Source organism: Anopheles maculipalpis, chromosome 3RL (assembly GCF_943734695.1).
Source record: "Anopheles maculipalpis chromosome 3RL, idAnoMacuDA_375_x, whole genome shotgun sequence".
In the NCBI taxonomy this organism is placed as follows: Eukaryota; Metazoa; Arthropoda; class Insecta; order Diptera; family Culicidae; genus Anopheles; species Anopheles maculipalpis.
Window position 1 is genome coordinate 85,349,366 of NC_064872.1, and position 20,332 is coordinate 85,369,697.

Consider the following 20,332-nt stretch of genomic DNA (forward strand, 5'->3'; position numbering starts at 1 on the left):
CCAACGTTTGTCAATCCAATATCCCAGATATTCTTGAACCTACCACACGTCATATTATTCCGGAGCAGTCCGGAGATACGTTTACGGCATGACTAATCTTCTGGACCATAAGAATCCTTTTCCAGTAAACCATTCTTTATCCCTGTGTTATGAGTTCCTGAATATCGCTTTGCATTTGAAGTCATTTGAAGGCAAAAGCAGCAGACAAAACTGGGAGTTTGTATAACTTGCTAACATGGGAATCAATGGTTGAACTAGTGATAGAACTTATCACATACCAAAAGAATCGTATTCAAGATTCAATTAAGCAGTGGATTGCATGATGAATCTGTAGGCCCGTTATTTTAAAAGACACTGCTAGGGTTTGACCACTCATCCGCCCTTGTAAGGGTGAACTTTAAAAAATAAACTACGCACGCATGAAACATTCTTTTACGCAACCAACCGGTAAGATAATACCGGTACGGACCCAACCCCAGAACCAGAACACCAGCACACCAATATGTTTCACCTGTCACTGAACAACAACTTAAGCTTTGGCATAAAATCGAAGTGAAAGGATGCCATCTACCCTCCCACCGTACACGTATCGAATTTCAACCCCGGACAAGTGTGTAAATTCTTGGTGAAAGTAGCGAAAGTCTAATTAAAATTGGATTTCCAACACTGCTGAGGACTGCTGCCCGTAGCGAGCGAAGAAGGTGCTCCGGTTCTGAACGAAATTACTGAACCTCGGTGAACCCCAGCGAAGAAGGGTAAGATAATACCGGCAAAACTTTCAAACTAAAGGAAAAGCATCGATTCGCCGGCACTAGACAAGAAAAATCGGTGGTAAAACGTCCGGACGTGACAGATGAGAAATGAGGATTTCTTCTTTTTTTTTTGCTTCTTCAAACACTACATTAACCAGTCACCCGTTGAACGAGTGGTACTTTTGCTCAGAGGCCTGCCAAGACTTTCCGCTTTGCCGAGACTTCAACCTTTTTTTTATTTTGGGGATTATGGAGCACATTTGCATCCTTTTTCTTTCGGTTTTTCGGGATTTACTTTCCTACTATCCAATTTATCATTTTCTCCAGCCCGAAAATCGAAAACAAAAGAACCGAACGAGGTGCAGGGCGGTGTCCAGTACTGGGGTTTAGCAAAAAAACTCTTTTCACGTAGTGTGGCGCAAAAATAAAAACTCATCGTTGTCCAACCCCACGGGAAAAAGTCCGCCCGGAAAGCGTCCGTCCGTCGTTCGTATCGATTTTTGCTTTGGTAGGGAGGTTTTTTTTTCTCAAACTCCCTGAAGTTCCTTTCAACCCTTTTACGGGTTGCCACTTGACGCTTCCATTCATCGCCCTCGATGCATAAAACTGGGCTTATTTGAGATAAAAGACTGGCAGAAGATTTCTTCTAATTTCGTGTTTTTTTTCTCTTCTCATCCGATTTTCACCTCGAAATTTTTCTGTTCAAATCAAGTGGACAAGTTAGTGAAGAATTTCCCTACCGAATGAAATACCGGGAGAATGATTAAAACTCGAGTGATTGATGTTTAACGTCTTCTAAGCAGTTTAACAAACTCGATCGGCAATGGAGCGCACACAGACGGAGGACAAAAAAAAATAGCGAAAGCTGGAAATTGGATACTTTGAGATTTTTTTTCCCATTTTAATCTCACTTCGAACATGAATGCGAAATGAAACATGTTTGTTATTAGGGAGAACATGTTGTACGGTATTTTTTCAACCTCCAACATCGGGTTACGTTTGGGGTTAGCGCGTGTTCTTTTTTTTCGGTTCTTCCCCATTGCTTTCCTCATAGAAGTTGCAAACATCCGAATCTAGGAATTCGCTTATGAAAGGCTTCCCCGGTTTCGAAAGCCACAACATCCACTTGATACACACTTCATCATGGAATAGAGACAGAGAGAAAAAAAAATCCCTCTACTTGCGGCTACTTGCGTCCATTTTCCCGGAACTCGCAAGCAAATCGAATAGACGCCTCGCAATAATAGGTGCGGCTAGACAAGCCACGACACCTTCAGCCTGCCGGCACCGGCACCAACCGATCCCGGACAGAACAGATCGGACAGTGACATTGACCCTTGGGCACACGGACTCACTCGGATCCGTGTCCGGTTGGCCGCACGATAACGCTAACTTCACAACCCTTCCACTCACAAACGTCCACCGAGGGGCAAGGACACAAGCCAGTCACACACACACACACACACTCTCTCTCTTGGTGCGAAACGATGAAGTGTGTCCCGGGCCGATTTTTACAGTCGAACGAACCGGCAAGAGAATATGCCGTGGCCGGCGGTTCCGTGGCGTGTTTTTTGGTTGCGGTTTGATGGAAAACGAAAAGGGTTAACAGCGAACAGAGCAGAGGGAGACTCGGTTATTTAGCCAGTTACCGTGTACGTGGTTCTGCTCAAGGGCCATCCCTTGAAGTTGAGGTTGAAGTGAGAAAAAATCGATAAAGAGTTGTGTTGCTTTTTTATACGATTCTACTCGCGTCATTGTCGTAGAATGGTTGAACTGCAAAGGGACACGATCTATCAGTTCGCAGTGGAAACGGTCGAAGATTTCTTTTTATTTTTTGGGAGAGATTCACAAAAGGGTTATTTTGAGCCACGTGCAATGGCCAGTTGTGAACGTTACAATTGATTTCTTTTCTTTTCTTGTCTTTCAATATTACTTTTCCGATTAAAAGCAACCAACCAGCCTCTGCACTGATCCTTGCACTACCTAATCTACTTTGATGACTGTTCCTATTGCTTTTTTTCTCCTACGTCCAGCATCTTGGGTGATGGTGAAATTGGTTTACTTTCTTTCACGTTTTTTGTCCTTTACACTCAGGGGACAAAAAAAACTCCTTCACATTTCGGCTGTCGATTGTTTGATTAGCAACTTTTTTTCCCGTATTTTTCTTCAATCTTGAAGAAGGAAGCAAACATCATTTTTCACTGCGATTCAAATTGGGGACGTCGGACAATATTAACGGTTGACTGGGTGGACGGAATCCTTTGAAGGTTTGATTTGAATTTCATGGTGGAAATAGATTTGTAGGTGATGCAGATGTTCAACCTTCTTTTTTTTCTTATGGTCTTTTATTTTAGAGTCTTCTGGTTTTAATTTAGTTTTACATTAATTATATTGAGGCAAACTTCTGGGAAAAAAGTGTATATTGAATTGATTTGATATAAAATTAACTAAAGTCACGCAGTAAATTCGAAGCCTTCAAAGTTGTGCTGTAAGGGCTGCAACAGAGCAGATGCTTAAGCAATAAATTTGCCATCTCAGAACTGAACTTTCAAAGCAGACGAACGACTGACTTATCAAACAAAACTTTTTCCTATATATTGAAAAGGAAATGGTAGCAATTGTGAAGCAAGAGCAACAAGGTTGCAAGACGGCAAATATCCGTCTTCTTCAAAAGCAATTAGAAAGATTTATTCAGACATTTTACTCACTCGACGTCATGTCAGACAGTTGTGTTTCTAAAACAGATTGCACTTAACATACGAACACGACAACTTTCAGTTATTGCTACTTTAATGTATGTATTCTACAGCTTTACATTAACTCAAACACAACCACGCAATTACAGACCTTTGCAACGAAAGGGCCGTCCTTTGTATCCGAACCGATCCTCATTCATCAGCATGTTGTGCCGATATCCCGTTTTACCCCCCATTATCCACCATCAGCAAACAATTTAAACTCATTTAACCCGATTAAACGATCGCAAACCGCGTGCGTCCGGAGCGGTTTTGCATGTTTCGCAACACCGTGTACCGATCCAACCAGCCTGCCATTTGCAGACACCTCGCCACCTTACTTTGGCAGGAGAACCATTTCCAACACCTTCTCGCCTGTCCTGGCGGGAACACGTGGACCGCTCATCCATGAAGGCAAGAAAGTGCGCATCTCCAAAAGCAACCACACGAGAAGCAATATACCTCGGTGGAGGTTCAATCAATGTACAACATAAATCATCATTATCAACAACAGCAGCATAACATCAGTGAAGCATCCACCGTATCGTGTCTTTATCGTTGTCCGAAGAAGAGTACTCGCCCCCTTTAACACCATTCTTGCCCCCCCGTTCGGTGCAATTGAATTTGCTACGAAAACCGGCCAGTCCTTCGTCTCCGGCAAAGCTCAACATGACCCTCGACCGACGCGCCCTGGGAGGGCATAATTAAATTTACATATTTTTCATAATTTTAATTAGTTTCCTTAACGATATTACAACGCAAGAAGTTTGTTTATTACAAATTTGACTTCACACACATACACACACAGTCAAGCGAGCGCACGGCCACGAGCACGTAATAGTGAGGAAGCTGTTGAAGCCGAGGTGTGTCATTCAGCTATCCGGAAGCCCGGAATGGTACAACATCCGCGCTCATCGCCAGTTCTAGTGCATCACAAGTGTGAAAAAGGCCCGATGTATAACTGTGCGAACAAGAAGCTGCTCGCCAACAGCTTGTCTTTCGCGATGCAGCTAGCCCGCTCGCGGTAAATGCCACTCGACCAGCCCGAGAACAGCGTCCGTGTGTATTTCACATACTTTCTTTATCATTACACCAAGTCGAATTATGTGCAGCCCGTGTGCAACTGGACCAGGCATGGCGGCGATGACGATGCGTTGCGTTCGGGTGGTGAACATATTTCGTCGCCTTTTTGCTACTCGCCAACCTGACGGCATAATTACTGATAATGAGTTGCACGCCTTGTCTGGAAAAATTCTTCAGTTGGGGTTTTTTTTTGGGAGTTTTATTTCCCCCCTAGCAGCGACACGGCTCGGTTGTGGAATTGAACCTTGTTCCCATTTCTATGCATTCATAATGACATTCACGGTCTTGAGATGGAATGATACTAGAACGGTGTGCTGTGGCTGTTTTATTTTTTTCGCTTTGCCTTTTCAGAAAACCCATTTCAGTTTTTCCTTCACCTTGTTTCACGTGCTTCCCTCACGCTTTTGGGCGAAAACGTTTTCGCGCTTGCGTCCAGCAATGTTTCGCACTCGAAACATGTACATTAATTAGCAGAAACAAGCGCGCACAAAAAAAAGGCAGAAAATCTCCCTCGGACAGTTTTCTTTTTGCTACGGTACAGCCCATCATCATCATCATCATACTCAGCAGCATCATCGTAATCGTCAATGTCTTAGGAATTAACGAGCGAGCAAATAGAATACCAACAAAAAAAAAAGCGAATTTCGTATATGAGCCAGCGTTGGGCAGGCCAAGCACGACCACCCAGAAATGAAAAGGAAATGAAAATTCTGCACCATGCTGGAAAACGGTAGAAGAAACATTCTATCCACCGTTTGTTCTGGGTAGTAGTAGTAGTAGTAGTAAGGCTTCCTCCGATGAGAGGCGGTTCTTCGTCGGGGGACTTTTATTTTTGCCTTCATTGCTTTCTCGATCACCGCTTTTCCCTGCGTAAGCCCTGGGATGGCTTCGGTGAAGTGTCTTTTCCTGTTATTTATTACGCACGCAATAATCTGCCTGTCCAATGTGCGTAAACGAATGAATTGGGTGAGAATTCAAGGCACGGAACAGGGAAATAAAAACAACAAACAACCTGTCCTTAACAGGTAAACATCTTTGTCAAGACAGTTTGTGTATTTTAGCAGGGCAAAAGGGTCATTGGCTCATTTTTATTTTTATTAGAAAAGTCATACACAAAATATAGAATAATTCGATAAATGATTTCGTAAACATTAATGCCCATTTCTACTGAAATCATTTGCAAAATGTCATATCATTTATTGTGAAATTAGGAGTACCAGAACATATTTATAGCAACATAAAATATATTTTATAGCAAAGTAATTTAAATTGTGGCTCTAAATTAGAAAATGAACAAACAACGCACCATCAAGTGATTTAAATTGATCGTTTTTTTTTTCGTTCCTTTCCTTTCGTTGAGATCGTTTCGTGATGATGTTTTCAAAAATGGATTTTATTTTTATTTGTTTAAAAATTTATTATGACGGTACAGTGCCGTATTGTCAACACCGCTTGTGTTGAACAAATTTTATGAACATATTGATAAGGCGTTTCCTCGCTGGTTGATTGTTTTAGGTTAGTCAACAAAAAATGTTAGTACAGCACACACATTTATCTGCCTACATGCAGTGTTCTCCAGTGCAGTCCAGCAATGACATTCCAAGCTCAATCTAGTCAGCGTCCAATCAAAGGATGATCGGCAAGTTCTGTCCCGCAGCAGCAAGAGCGATTTTTCTACTCTCAAGCCTGAACCCGCCTGAAACACCCCGAATTTAACGCATATGACTTGTAACTAGCATATGACTTCTATTACAGACTGCTCTCCTAATCTACCCCAGACCAATTGTTTGTTACTATGCCTTATAAGTCAACCTCTGACAAACGAACGCTATTCTGGAATGAAAAGCCACACTCCAGCAGACTTACTATGTGCATGTGACACGAACAAAACAACGAAAACGAACGAACAAGGATAACGCAAGGAAGCCAGCCAGTGTTGCCTACTCCACCGTAAATCCTTCAGGCTTCCCATCCATATCATCCACAAAGCACAGTCCATCACCAAGGTTGCCTATTGCACCAGCTGACCGAAACGGAAAAGGCTGGAAAGTGTGCGAGAACAGCAGGGGTAGTTCACGTCTGCTAATGAGGCCCCCGTAAAAGACGCCGGTTGACGGTTTGACGAGTGGCGCACACTTGCAACCACGCAACCAAGACGCCCTAATGACGGAAGGTGGAGGGGGGGGGGGGAGGCGAGCAAAAAAAACTGAGGCTGTGAGACGTGCGAGAACGGTTAAGCACAAAATTCAAAAGATTTTTCAATTGCGCTGGCTGCGCTAAAGTGGAGTGGAGCCTCCATCGTCATCGTCGTCGGTTCGTTCAGATGGAAACACTTCCGGCAAGAGTACCGGATACGCCCTTCCACCCTTTCGTTCCCGTTGGTCGTCGCGATGTTTTGAATTCGTTTTTTTGTATTTCTCGCTACCTCCATCCAACAGCCCTTCGGCGTGTGTGCTGATTCGGGCAAACTATGCAAATCCGCCAGAAGAAATAGAACACGGGCGGGAAGGCATTGTGGATGTGTGGTGCAAAAAACTGCACACAAATGCTAATTGCGATAAAGCTGCTTACGGGCCCACCACAGAAGTTGGTACTTCTCGATGAGATTTTTTTTTTTTTTTGCTTGTTGCAATGCACTTGCCACTTCCTCATACACTTGCCCACGTCGCCACGTTCGACAGCCGGTTGCACATTCAATGCACTCCTGCTCATGTTCAGACCTATTGTACGGGTGTATGTGTACATGTTGTCACCGGAAAACCTATTGTTTTATGCTTTGTCTGAACACATTTCCCCGGGTGCGTTGGTGATGGGTTGGAATTTTGCATCCATTTCACGCACACCTAAGGAAAAACATTGTGGGTTTTCCTATGCTAAACAGATGCCAGCTACACACGGGTGTAAAGCATGTGTGCGGGCATTGAGAGCACATTTGCAAGTGCGTCAATATTTTAAGCACCCGAAAGTGTTTTCACATTGGCAAAGGGTGGCTTTTTCGGGGTGGTAAAGCTGGCACACAAAGTGGTGTAATTTGCACCATAATTATCTTCCGGTGCACCATGGAGAATGTAACAATGATTTGCATTCCTTCGCCATAGTTTCACAGGGTTCAAAATGTGATGTTTTAAAGAATTTTCAATCGTGAATTTACTTCAAAACTTGAATAAAAAATATTCATTTTAATTTTCAAACAAATGAACATTACCTGAAGTTTTCATGATGTTCTCCATGCATCCAAAGAATTGTTCGGACAACTGTTTCGTTGCAGTGTCGTCACTTCGTTTCTGTGTAAATTTAAGTTCTCTCTTGTTTCTGAAAATTGATCGGAAATTTTTAATTAACACATTTTAATAATCGTCTTAAATTTTTAATAAAAAGGCATAACCGATGCGTGGAGAAGTACATAAGGTTATTGCTAAATATGAGACTAAATGCTAAATATTGTTATGAACTGACAATGATTTTATCAATGTTGATGAGTAGCGAAATATACTCTTTACAATTTTGCTCCCTGTCTGTCGTTTGAATCCCCATTAGGATTGAAAAATATTTTATTTTCGGTTATCGAAACCCGTCCGTACCGGCTCCCAGTTGTTGAGCTCCCACACGAGACCAACAGTTCTGCTAGTGGTAAAATTAAATCAAGGAAAGCTAGAATCGGCAAACCAAGAACTCTCTAAGTCAACAGTTTCAGAAAGTTAACGACCATCGAATAACATTGTTGATAATAAATATGCAGTCATTCCTACCGCATACGTAAGCTAATTTCAACTACAAAAATGAATTACCTCCCACAGATTGTTTACCATTACGAGGTACCATGTTCGTCGTTAGTGTTCCTTCCCTATAGCAAAGCAACACAGTCGTAATTTACATTACAAGAAGCTAAATAATATCAAGCAATTTATTTCCTACCACACGTTCTCACACACAAAACTCACACGCTACCGGGTGTATTAGATTCCACCCGATTAACGGAGCTTATCGAACAGGAACCAAATTCCCACTTCCACCAAACGTACCGTAATCGACACCGACCTCGTCTTACACTCGTATCGATTAACCCAAAAAAGGATCGTACAAATTGACGCATCTTTCTACGCCGAACCTATCATCCTATCATCTACACCTGCCTCATTGGAGCCTGCAAAATGTTGGAAAATGAGGAAAATAACTTACCCCATACTTAGCCAGCTAGCCCTCCCAGTTACAGCGCCGAACGGAAGGCTGCAGTGGCATCATAAATCAATTTAGTTAAATTGCACATGAAATTACCTTTCCCTGATAAATGGCACCGTTTAATAGATTGATTAATGTGCGCTCCACGTTACGGGAGGAACTCCGCGAGTATCAACTAACGAGCCTCGTAACTAGTAGCCAGATCGGCAAAAGGATCCAAGTCCCAAGGTGAAGGAGTTCCACCGGTTTCGCATCGGAAGTCTTTCGGTATCGGAGGCGAGCCGTAATTGGTCGTAACTTGAGCGGTTGCTTTCAATTTGTGGCTCTGTTCGCCGATCAGGCAGGCGTTACAGATTTTCTGCGAGATGTCGTCAAACGACCAAACCGATAGCAAAACCGATCGCAGCGGTATCGATCCTTGCCAGCGCCGATCGTGCTTATTTAATTGTTCAATATTGAAACACTGATTAAGTTATTGAGCGAGCGAACTGAACCATAGCGGTTCATAGCGGTAGGTTTGATTAATTGAACCGTACAAGCTATTGGGCGAAGGTAGCTCCAGTGGCCAATTTGCATGGAATGTCTTGGGTTCATTTATTTTTATGTGTGCCATCAATTTCCTTCGCTAGCACGTACCTGTTCCAAGTTCGCCACCAGATTGGATAAAGTCTGTGTGGTCCTAAAAAGCCATCGGATCCTTTCGCTGTGAAGAAACAGGTTCAAGCCATACCGTTGGTGTTCGCTGGACATAAAGATTTACCGGCCGGCAAAGCTACCACCATTCGATCGGACCATTCTTTATCCACGCTAACAGGCCGCTCGCTCGTCGGTTAGCCATTTAAAATTGGTCATAAAAATCATAATCTCATTTCTACCCAATTACGCAGCCTAGCCTCGATGAAGCGACTACGGCCATTTTGCTAGCCACACACCGCAACCTTCCTCGCTGTGCTATCGACAGGGTGCTTCTGCAAAGAAGATCCCCTTGGATAGAAAATCAATTTCCACCTGCTTCTCACTCTAAGTTCCTGGGTGCGACTCTTTTTTTTGTTTTTTGTTCTGCCAATGAAAACGTACAAAGGAAAAGGTGGGAAAATCAACTCCGTCGAAAAGAAGACGGGATTTTTCGATCAACGAACAACCGGAAGCGATGCGCGGGAGTAGGAAACTTTTGCTAAGGCAAAACCGGAGATTCGTTCGTCTCGTCGTTAGCTCTTCGGTTACGGTTTCACGGTAAGTTTCAGGAAAGAGAGGGACATTCTTCCAACAGGCGGAAAGTGGGATGGAACGTAATAAATTTTCATTCAATTAGTGATTCGAAATCTAATTTTCGTTACGGTGTAGGGCGAACAACTCGAGGCAGAACACGTTTTTAAATTGGGATTTTATTTGTTCGCTCGTTTGCGTGGTGGGTGTTGAAATTTTGATTTCATAGAAAAAACACGTTTTTTTGCATAGATGACATTTTATGAAAAAACAAATCTTTTTCCACAAGCAAATCGCTGTAACTTTAGAATATATCAAACTGGCAGTTATTAATGTATTAATATTTTAGTAACATTATTTCGTAGCCCATCTCCAGTGAATTTATCATTACTTTTATTACACCAGATTCACTTTACTCCACTTGAACTAAACTAAATAAAGTTTTGAACTAAAATATTCTTCCCTTTTTGCTCTGCAACCGCTAGAGATTTTGGCTTACCATTAATAACCAAAGTGTTAATAATAAATTGAAAGAAATCTCTAGAAATTGTTTTATTTAAATCCGAACAGAAACGGAGAATGAGAAGATAAAATATAGAACCTAGGCAACAAACACGAAGAATTTACCATAAAACAAAGCCTTCTGTAACACATGAATATTACCGAAATATATTAAAACAGTAGTGTATAAAGTGTTTAAAAGCATTTAGTACGAAACGCATCGCATTCTGTCGACAGCCATCAAGTGCTTTTTTATGAAATGTTCAATTATTAGCAGAACGTCCAAAATGGGACCCAAATTCAAATAAAACGCTTCCTCCTTCCGGAACTTCCTCCAGTAACAGGGAAGACAGGGAAGAAAACCCTCAAGATGCCTTCGTGTACGATGTCTTGCAAAACCGTACAAGTTCCTCACCAACGCGTCTAAAACTTCATTTTGTTTTCCATTTCGTACAACAAAAAAAAAAGCGTAGGAAAAACCCGGAGAGGGTGGTAAAAAAGTAAAATGGAAAACCTAATACAAATCCGCCCGGAAATGGTTTCCTTGCACTCAGTGGGCTATCCAATCTGTGTGGTGGCCGTTGGAAAAACAGGGAAAACAGGATAGAAAAAAACACACTCAAACACAGACACACATACACAAGCCTAACGATACGATAATGAACGACCCGCGCGAGATCCATTTTATTTTTTTACGCCTCATACCCCCTGGCACGTTCGTTTACGAGGGGGGTGGTGGTCAATATGGTTCGCGGCCCTATCGCGGGAGGGTGAACTCTAACGCCATCATCGCGTTCGCAGTTCTGCGGAAAGGGAGGATGTGCAGTGCCGATTGGAACTGGGAGGGAAAAAGCAAGAACTACGTCCACACCGCAGAGAAGTTTCCGTTTTTTTTTTTACTTTCGTTTTCCCGATGGGATGGTTTCGTTGCTTTTTTTCTTTCTTTTCTTTTGTTGAGCTATTGCGTCCTTGCGTACTTAATGGACTTTGACATGTACTTTTTTTTTCCTCGCTCATTGTTCCTCATTCGATAGCATTTAGCTTTTTAGGTGTATTTGGTTTTGTTTGCCTTTTTTTTCTGCACAAAACTTCTCCTTAAAAATCTATAAAAATCTTTCAAACGAAGAATTTTAACTACGGAGTTGGGCGACGAGCGGGCATGCACTCAGGAAGCAGCGACTTGAACCTCACTTTGTTGCCCTGTCTGCTCAACAAAACTCCTTAAAAATTCATTGTTTTGTAAGAATAGACTTTTTTTCTACAGTTTTTTTATTTCTACCCTCGATGATTGTATGCAAAATGAGTTTATGCGTATATTTGATGTGCTGTCGTGATATGGAATTTCGGTTTTTGCGACTTCTTTTAAGAGTTTATGAAAGTGAAAGAAGAAATAAATATTTTCATAATGGATACTTTCTTGAGGGAGTCTTCTTCCACTACAATATGATATTTTTTTACCTATTTTTATAGATATTTTTCTGCCATAACAGGAGGATTACCATGTACTAACATAGCCAACAAAAAGTTTTCCAATTCTTTGAAAATCTTTCAATTAGATTTTCAAAGAATTAGAAAACTATCAAAGAAAACTATCAGAACAGGAGCGTTAAGTTAACCACTGACACGATCTTCACCACTAAGGAAATCTTGGAGAACATGACAAGATAGTAATCAGAAAGAAAGTTTCATAGGTTTAATAGCCTTCCCTACAAGCGTATAAGAGGACCATTTGCATCACGAAGCTTAGAAGACCGTTTTCTGTACGTCTCTAAGGACAAAAGCCAGCGCCGATTACTACTTATATGACAAGACACATACAATGGGGCCTGTCACAACAGACGAATCTGTAGCGACACATAGTCGCTTAAGAATAGATTCTGACGAACCAGCCAATATCCTTTAAGCTCTCAGTGTGTTTAACTCTGTAGCAGTGGAAGGACGATGGAGTAGCCACTAAAAAGACGCGTTTTATTAGCTGTTCATAGCGTTCTCCACGATATGTGAATGTCACTGGACAACCTAACCCTTCCACATGGACAGAAGAGGCGTGATACGCCTAACCTGAGGAAGAGTGAGGGCGATCTGACACCTGTAAAATATATTAAATAAACAGACGAAGCCTCCAAGCTATGAAAAACGAATCAAAAACTGCTACCAAAAATGGGTAACGATTTTAGTGATACAAATATTTCTTATCTCGATTTTAGTGATATAAATATGCTTTCTTTTGATTTTTTTATTTCATACTCTGCAACCATTATTTTCTTTCAAAATTGTGTCTGGCTAGCACTTGGGTTATTAAACAGTTGTGTTAATAAAGTGAACGTTTTGTTTTATTACCCTTTACCCGCAATGAAGCAAATTGAACACTCACACTAGCTCATTGAATCATTTGCAACCAACTGCAATTATTAATTGCATTTTGCAAACTCATAAAAAATCGTTCGAAACTCAAACGGGCATTGGAATGGTTTTTTTTTTTTTTGTTGCTGGGATCATAAAAACTCAAATAATTGGTGTAATATTTTCCTTCTTTATTTCATCCCTAGAATACTATTATTATTCAATGCTACACAGGTTTTTTTGCGCTCCCTGTTGGGCTATGGTTTGTTTTTATGCTTCCGCAATTAATATCACTGACTCGATCGTATAGATAAAGGTTAAACTGCAACTGCACCGAAACATCCACGATCTTTCGGTCACACGTCGGTGCATTTTTGCAGCCATTTTATTTTTTCTGCAATCTGGAGCTACTCTGGCGCGCTGGAACGATGCACAAAAAATGCACCCATTCGTCGCCTCGTAACACTCAAGTGGTAGCGCGTGAACAAACATGCATTGCTCCCTCCCATCGTTTACGCTGACATGACCGATCCTAGTCACGGTCACACACACACACACACGCATTGCCTTGTGGCAGCACCCTTTTTGCACCCTTTCTTTGCCGAATGCGTCTGGGACCAGTGGCAAACATTTCTTTTCACCAGTTCGTACGGTTTTCATTGCGGCTTTCTTTGCTGCTATCTTTGCACCTTTGCTATGCATCTTCTTCATGCATCGACCCGCAAAACCATGAGATGGCAGAGAGAGAGAGAGAGAAAAAGAGCTTGGTGTGCTTGGAAAATGATCCCGAGGAGCATCAGGCCGAAAAAAAAACGCCCCGTCCGACGTTTGACTGACGCTTTTCCTTGCACTTCACGCCACAGTGACTCTTGAGGTGGATTTCTGCAAACTCACACGTTCGCAGTTCCATGCGATATCGGTAGTGCAGTTGAACCCTTGGCGATGTTGGCACAAAGGATATGCCCTACGAACGTACCGAAACCTGCCACACAACGTACGCCCTACGTCATCATACGTCCAGCAAATTGGCAAGTGCGAATATGTGAATAGGGGGAAAAAGAGGCAACACGCCACTCACCGGCAAAAACAAAACAAAAAATGGCGACTTGGCAGCATACACACATAAAACTACTTCTCTAGCACACTCGAAAAAGGCTGCTAGGCGAACGCAAGCAAAACCCAACCCTCTTTTGTAGGGAAAAACCCCGAAATGAACCCAACCGATCTGTTCATGATGAGGAGGATGATGATGATTGCAAGCACAGCGACCCGCTTGCAACGCAATTTTCCACCCGGAATATTTTCTAAGGAATATTTCTTTTTATTTGCATTTTTAGACGCCCCTTTCCACCATCGTTGCCCAGTTATGTGTCGGTCGTGAAAATGAAAGAAGTGAGCCGAAGGAAGCGAAACCCCATTTCTGCAGTGCAACCTGGCAGAAGCATTTGTAATTTGCACTTATGGTTAATGCATGCACTAGAAGCTGCTGCTGCTGCTGCTGCTGCTGCTGCTGCTGCTGCTGCTGTGTATGAGTGTGTGTGGGCACTTTTTCAAATCTTTTCTATTACTTCCCATTGCTCGTAGACTGCCTCAAACTCATTGAAATGGGCGTAGACACACATCGGATTTTTTTTCTTTTTGCTTCTTTAGCTTCGTTCGTTTTAGGTTCGCTAGTGAACGTTCTTCTGAAAATTTGCTTCTCAAAAGGTATCCATTCGCGCTATTTTTTATGTGCATTCCGGGATTCAGTCCATGGAAAAATAGTAAATCAATTACTAGCATACGGGAAGGAAAATATGGGAAGGATATTTATGTTGACAAAGAGTTTTTAAAAAAGAGGGAAGAGAAACTATTCTTCAACTTTTAAATTTTGAGTCAAAAAATTGCTGCAGTATAAATGTTTCTTAATGGAAACGAACCTTCGTGTGTCCTTCGAAATCATTTTTATTTTGAAATTTTTATCCTTGTCTTTCTGACAAAATTTGAGACAAAATACGTTCACTCTAGAATTTTTAGCGTAGTCTTTAAAAAATCCTCCTAATTATTTTCCAACACACAAGGTTCCCAACGGCAAAGAAAGACTCGATATCTCAGAAACCCAGCAAGACTGGCCACGGATTTCCATAAGTCAGAATCAGGTATGTAAACCTATCTGGAAGAACAATATCATACACAGGACTAACTATTTTGTTGCGAAACATTTTCAAGTAATGCTTGTAATGGCAGAATGTTGGTGTCTCAAGAGCACAAACACAACCCATCATCTGAATAGAAATAAGGTTAAAAACACTTGGAAAAATAGATGACAATCGCTACGTAACATAAATGAAATTCATACATGAAAGACCGTAAAATAATACAATTTCTATGTACGCAAAAACAAAAATCACAACTAAAATTAATTTTAAGTGCTGCAATACACCATGTAAAACTATTTTACAGAAGTAGATCAGAAGAGATAATATTACAAAAACCTCAAAACGCTCTCATAAGACAGCACAACAAAGCATACACCATGTAATGTGGCTTACTGCATTATTAACATGGACATCATCGTGTATATGCTGATCAACCCGTTTTCGCTGCTCCATCATGATCACGCATCACTTCTGAAAGATGCCGATACTTGCAGTTGAAGAAAAAAAACTCTCATCTCTCTACCCCACTAACGACTGTACCGACCAAAGCACTACCAGTCCAGCTGTCCAGGTGCGTTATGCACACCGCAGGGGATGCTGTAGTGCTGCGATAATAACGGTCCAATTGGATAATTCTGCGATGTACGGCTGAACAACACTCTGGCCCACCGGCTGGTAGCAGCAACAACACGCATTAAACAAATTCAATACACACTGTCCAACGCAAAACGGTCGACCGGTTAAACGGTGCGAAACGGGCCGTTCCGCTAATTGTGGTCACCGAAAAAGTGAGTGCCGTCAATGCTCACATCGTGTACCCGAAAACTGGCACACGCACCAACATCCCGCTAGCAGCTGCATCACTAATCAGCTGTTCAGCATCCTTTCCGAGATGATTAGGAAGAACTACAAAGTAGGGCGGCCAGTAAAGTCCGATTGAACCGGTTTCCCTAGGACAAGCGAAAGGGTTTTAGCCTGAAATTAGGTAAATTTTCATTCATCCTCCCGGTCCCGGTAAATGGAATGTCCTTTCCACATCCATTTTTTACTACCCTAGCCGGCTTAAATTCTCAGGGCCAATCTTAACCCTTTCCCAACGCTCGGTTCCTGGACATTCGGGTTCACAATCGGTACTGAAGTACATTTGTGTGCGTGTGTGTTTGTGTGTGTGAGAATGTGTCCAGATGTGGTAAAAAAAGGACACCAGATCCGATGTTCCAAAACAACCAAGCAAGCAAACAAAACCCTCTAGCTGCATTCCACGAGGGTCAAAGACTACTTTCCCGTGGTCCAGAACAAAAGTCTCAATGTAGCATGAGAAAGAGAGAGAGAGAGAGGAAAAACATAAACTATGAAATCTTTGTTTGCTTTATTATCAATCTAGATATTATTCAATTTTCCCATTCAGGAGGTCCGGAGTTTGGCCACAGACCGCCGGCGCTCTGTTTTGTTTAGGCTCAACCCTTTCGGTGGCGCGCGAAAGGGTTGCCGATGCATTTGCGCTACCAGGAGACAGCTGGATGCTGGATGAAAAAGGGGACGCGCAGGACATTCAACTGTACAATAATCATCCGGGCGCATGGGGTCAGAGAAAAAAAGGAACTCGCTGAGGATTCGTTTGTTTCGCCGTGCTCCTATCATCCAAGTGTGTTTTTATTTAATGTGTTGTGTTTTTTTATTAATGCATTTCTATATCAAGACCCGAACCAGGGAGACTTGGACTTGCTTGGAACCCCATGCTTACTGAATAACCGTTTGTTGCAGGCCGACAACGTTTGACAGGACACGCGGAACGTGATTCCTTTTATTCAAATTACATAAAGCCGGAGCAGCTTGAAAAAGAGTGCCGGGAAACCAGTTTTCTTTTGAGGAAAACTTTGGCAATGCTTCCAATTTTTTTTCCTCATTTTTACTCAATACTGAGTGTGTGAAATTCTATGTTCCATCTCATTATATAACCCTTTTGAGTCGTGATAGGAAAATAAAATCATGTTGAAGTAGAGAACGGTACGGAAAATTGTTCTGCGCTCGTGATGATAGAACTATTCGTCAGTCCAAAAGGATAGTTCGTGTGAAGCAGCACTCAGTGTAGGTTCAATAATCAGTGGTGATTTTTGGGTTTTGTCGAATAAATGTGTTCAGAAGCACGTCACATTTTTGGAAAAAAGAAATTATTAAAAAATAATGCGTGATCCATGCATTCTTTTTTAATAATTCTTATTCTCATAAAAGGAAACTGCTGTGAAGTTTGTGTTTCATCATCTACTAGAAGATAAAAATATTCTCGTCGTAGTTTTCCGAGAAAAGTCTTTCATGCTGCTTTATTTTAAAAGCATGCTTTATTGTGGGAAAATCTCCACGACGAAATGATTAATCATAGGATGAAAAAAGTGAAAGGAGATAATTAAAAAAAATGCTTCTAAAATCAATTGTGGAATCAATTCTGTGGACTAAGAGGGAAGTGAAGTGTATTTTAAACTACTATTGATTCGATCTGTTCCTATATTAATGGCTTGAAACGAATTAAACGATCAATATCACTCCATATTCAGTATCCGTCAAAACTTATTGGAGGACCAAATGCAAACAAGTTCATTTTAGATTCGAAAATGCACATTTTATTTGTACCAATCTAGGCTTAAAACAGCAAAGCACCTACGAGCAACAGATTCCCTCAATAAGATTCTCATTCTTGCGACAATCCTTGCGTGTCATTGCGTACGCAGTGATGGAACCCTTCAGCTCTCTTATCAGTTGTTTGTTGTCTTCGCAACGGAATCGATTGCCTTCCAACATCAAACGCACCATCACCGGGAATGAATCGGACAAATCGGTAACCGTGATCCGTTCCAGCTGGTTCCGACGGAGATCTAGCTTCAAAACACGCGGCACGGCTTGCATCACGTTCAGGTCAAGATGTACGAAGCGATTATCGGCCAGATGGACGTACTTCAGGTGTGTCAGCGGTTTTTCCAAACTATTACTCACCGATTCAAGCTGATTGCCATCCAGCTTGAGCAGCAACAGCTTCGGAAACCGTATGATCGAACTAAAGTCAAACTCATAAATTTTGTTATACGACAGATCGAGAGTGATCAGCTTATCGAATGGTGGTATCTCGTCGACGCTTGTCATTTTGTTCTGTGGCATTTTGAGCAGAATCAGTGCCGACCCGTTTATCGCATTACTTTCCACCGTACGAATGCCGTTTCCGGTTGCAACCAGCTGACGAAGGCTTGCAGGGATATTCACTAGCTCGAGATGATTGTGGCTGACGTCGATCAGATCGAAATTATAACGACGCTCGAACTGTGCCATACTGAACGTCTTCAGGGCGTTGTGCGATACGTTCAGGGTCGTCAGTGAAGGGCACCCGCTGAACACTAGATCTCCAATCGTTGACAGATCATTCTGCTGCAGCTCTAAATTTTCCATCTCGGACAAATCATCAAACACGTTAGAATCCAGCTGCGTGATACTGTTTTCGTTCAGCTTCAAGGTTTTTAAATTACGCAATCGCTTGAACGCTGTACTGTGAATTGTGGAAATCCCATTGTGCGAAACATCCAGTACTTCAAGACGATTCGCACCGAAAAATGCTTCAGCTGGCAATTCGTTGATTTTGTTGCCTCTCAGATACAGTGACAGAAGCGATCTTGCATCGGCAAAGGTGTTCGAATATACTCGCTTGATTTCGCTGTTGGATGCGTTAACTGTGTCGAGCTTTGGGAACGTTTGGAACATGGCCGGCGAGATTGCTGCCAAAGTGGAGCGCTCGAACTGCACCTTGGTGAGGGTCGACGGGTTCGGGCTGACAAATTCAGTATGCATAACTTCATCGGCGTACAGCTTGATGTCAATAAGGCTGCAGCTTCGGTTTGGTTCCATCCTGCAGGAAAGTTTTTTCGAAAAAACGCTCTGAGGTAGCACGGCGGCTACCATCCTGGAACGAAATATGTGGAATATTTGATTATTTTGTGTATGAAACACTCCCTGAATATTCGTATCCATTGGTACTGAATTTCGCATGGACAATCCTCATTCAAAAAAGAGGATTAACGTTGGACAAGAAACGGAATGAATCGTTGTTCATCTCATCAGCGAAACAATCATTAAACTGACGAGCATGATTGTTTAGAAAAATATTATAAACAAGCCTCCGTACGGTAAAACCCGTGACACGCATAGAAGTGTCACGGCAATCAATACACGTAGATCAACATGAATGAATTACTACACTTTTTCTTCTTGACAAAACGTCATGCTAAGTCGGCCATCTTATTGCTAACCTTTGCACACACAGCATCGATTTTGAGAGTGTTTGCTTTTAGCACTGTTCATGATTTTCGAATTAATTTTTAATGAAAATGATAAATCCATCACTGTTCAAATGCTTCGTTGCAAAAATCTATCAGTGGTTTTATTTCAACACTAAGAAAAAGATGTTTCTAGGTTAGAGCTTTGTCACGAATCCTCTTGTAAATTTCAGCATAATTGAACCAGTACACATTGTCTCAATCACTTCACTGCCACTTTACTAAAACACATTTTTAAAACACGCTGTTTGTTCTGCCTCTCCATAAATTCACAACTATCTCAATACTTACACCAAAACTATGCACAGCTTAACCATCTTGAATCGACGATCGGAATGAAACTGAAACTCTCGCATGCTTCTCGGCTGAGTCGTAACACTTCGCTTTTAAAATAAATCCATGATAAGGAAGTGACCGGATTGATGTTATTTATTTTGCCCTCAACTTTAACCCATCGACAGCTGATAATTGCAGTTTCACGAGAAATAATATGCTTGCGGTGAGTAATTGTACTTTCCAGCAATAAAACGCCTTCAAGGAAGTGTTTTGTAGCATAAAGTGCGCTGAAAATTTGCAGCACAGATTCGAATTTGACACAAACACACCTGAAATAAAATCTCAACAGGTTCTTTATCGCGTCAACATTTCTATTCAAAGCACGCCATCATCGTTCATCCACTTGATCATGGGAAACACTCGTTCAGCGTTACATCAAATCAACATTCCGATTGCAATGTTTTATGCCGTCGGCATATCGGTAGGCAGTTTTGATTTCTTTTAGTATGTTTATATTGATTTTAATGAGAGTTTAGCTAAAAGGGAACCGATTGCGCTGAACTGGTTTGCTGGAATTATTTTATTTATTTATTTGCTTTCATTATTACGACTAATAGCGTTTCGTCAATACCGCATGTGTTGACTAATTATCAATTTTTCAAAACATTATCTCCTTGGGTACTGTCTCACGCATTAATTCTATCAGTAATCCCAATCAGTAGATGAAAAGTGGAGGAAGTACTAAAAGAAATAGTGAATAATATACTCTAAAAAATAACAAGCGACAACAAGTGCTCTGTACG

At 41.7% G+C, this 20,332-nt stretch overlaps 2 protein-coding genes across 2 annotated transcripts in view; one reads left to right on the forward strand and one right to left on the reverse strand.

Moving 5' to 3' along the window:
- LOC126562512 (protein hairy) overlaps positions 1-20,332 on the forward strand; it is a 579,505-nt gene that overhangs the window by 511,522 nt on the left and 47,651 nt on the right. The window lies entirely within an intron of this gene.
- Positions 17,588-19,570, reverse strand: LOC126562306 (leucine-rich repeats and immunoglobulin-like domains protein 2). Its single transcript, XM_050218765.1, has 2 exons — positions 19,545-19,570; positions 17,588-18,880 (listed from the first exon to the last, which is right to left on the reverse strand). Exons 1-2 carry the CDS (start codon positions 19,568-19,570, stop codon positions 17,593-17,595), a joined length of 1,314 nt encoding a protein of 437 aa, XP_050074722.1. The 3' UTR covers positions 17,588-17,592.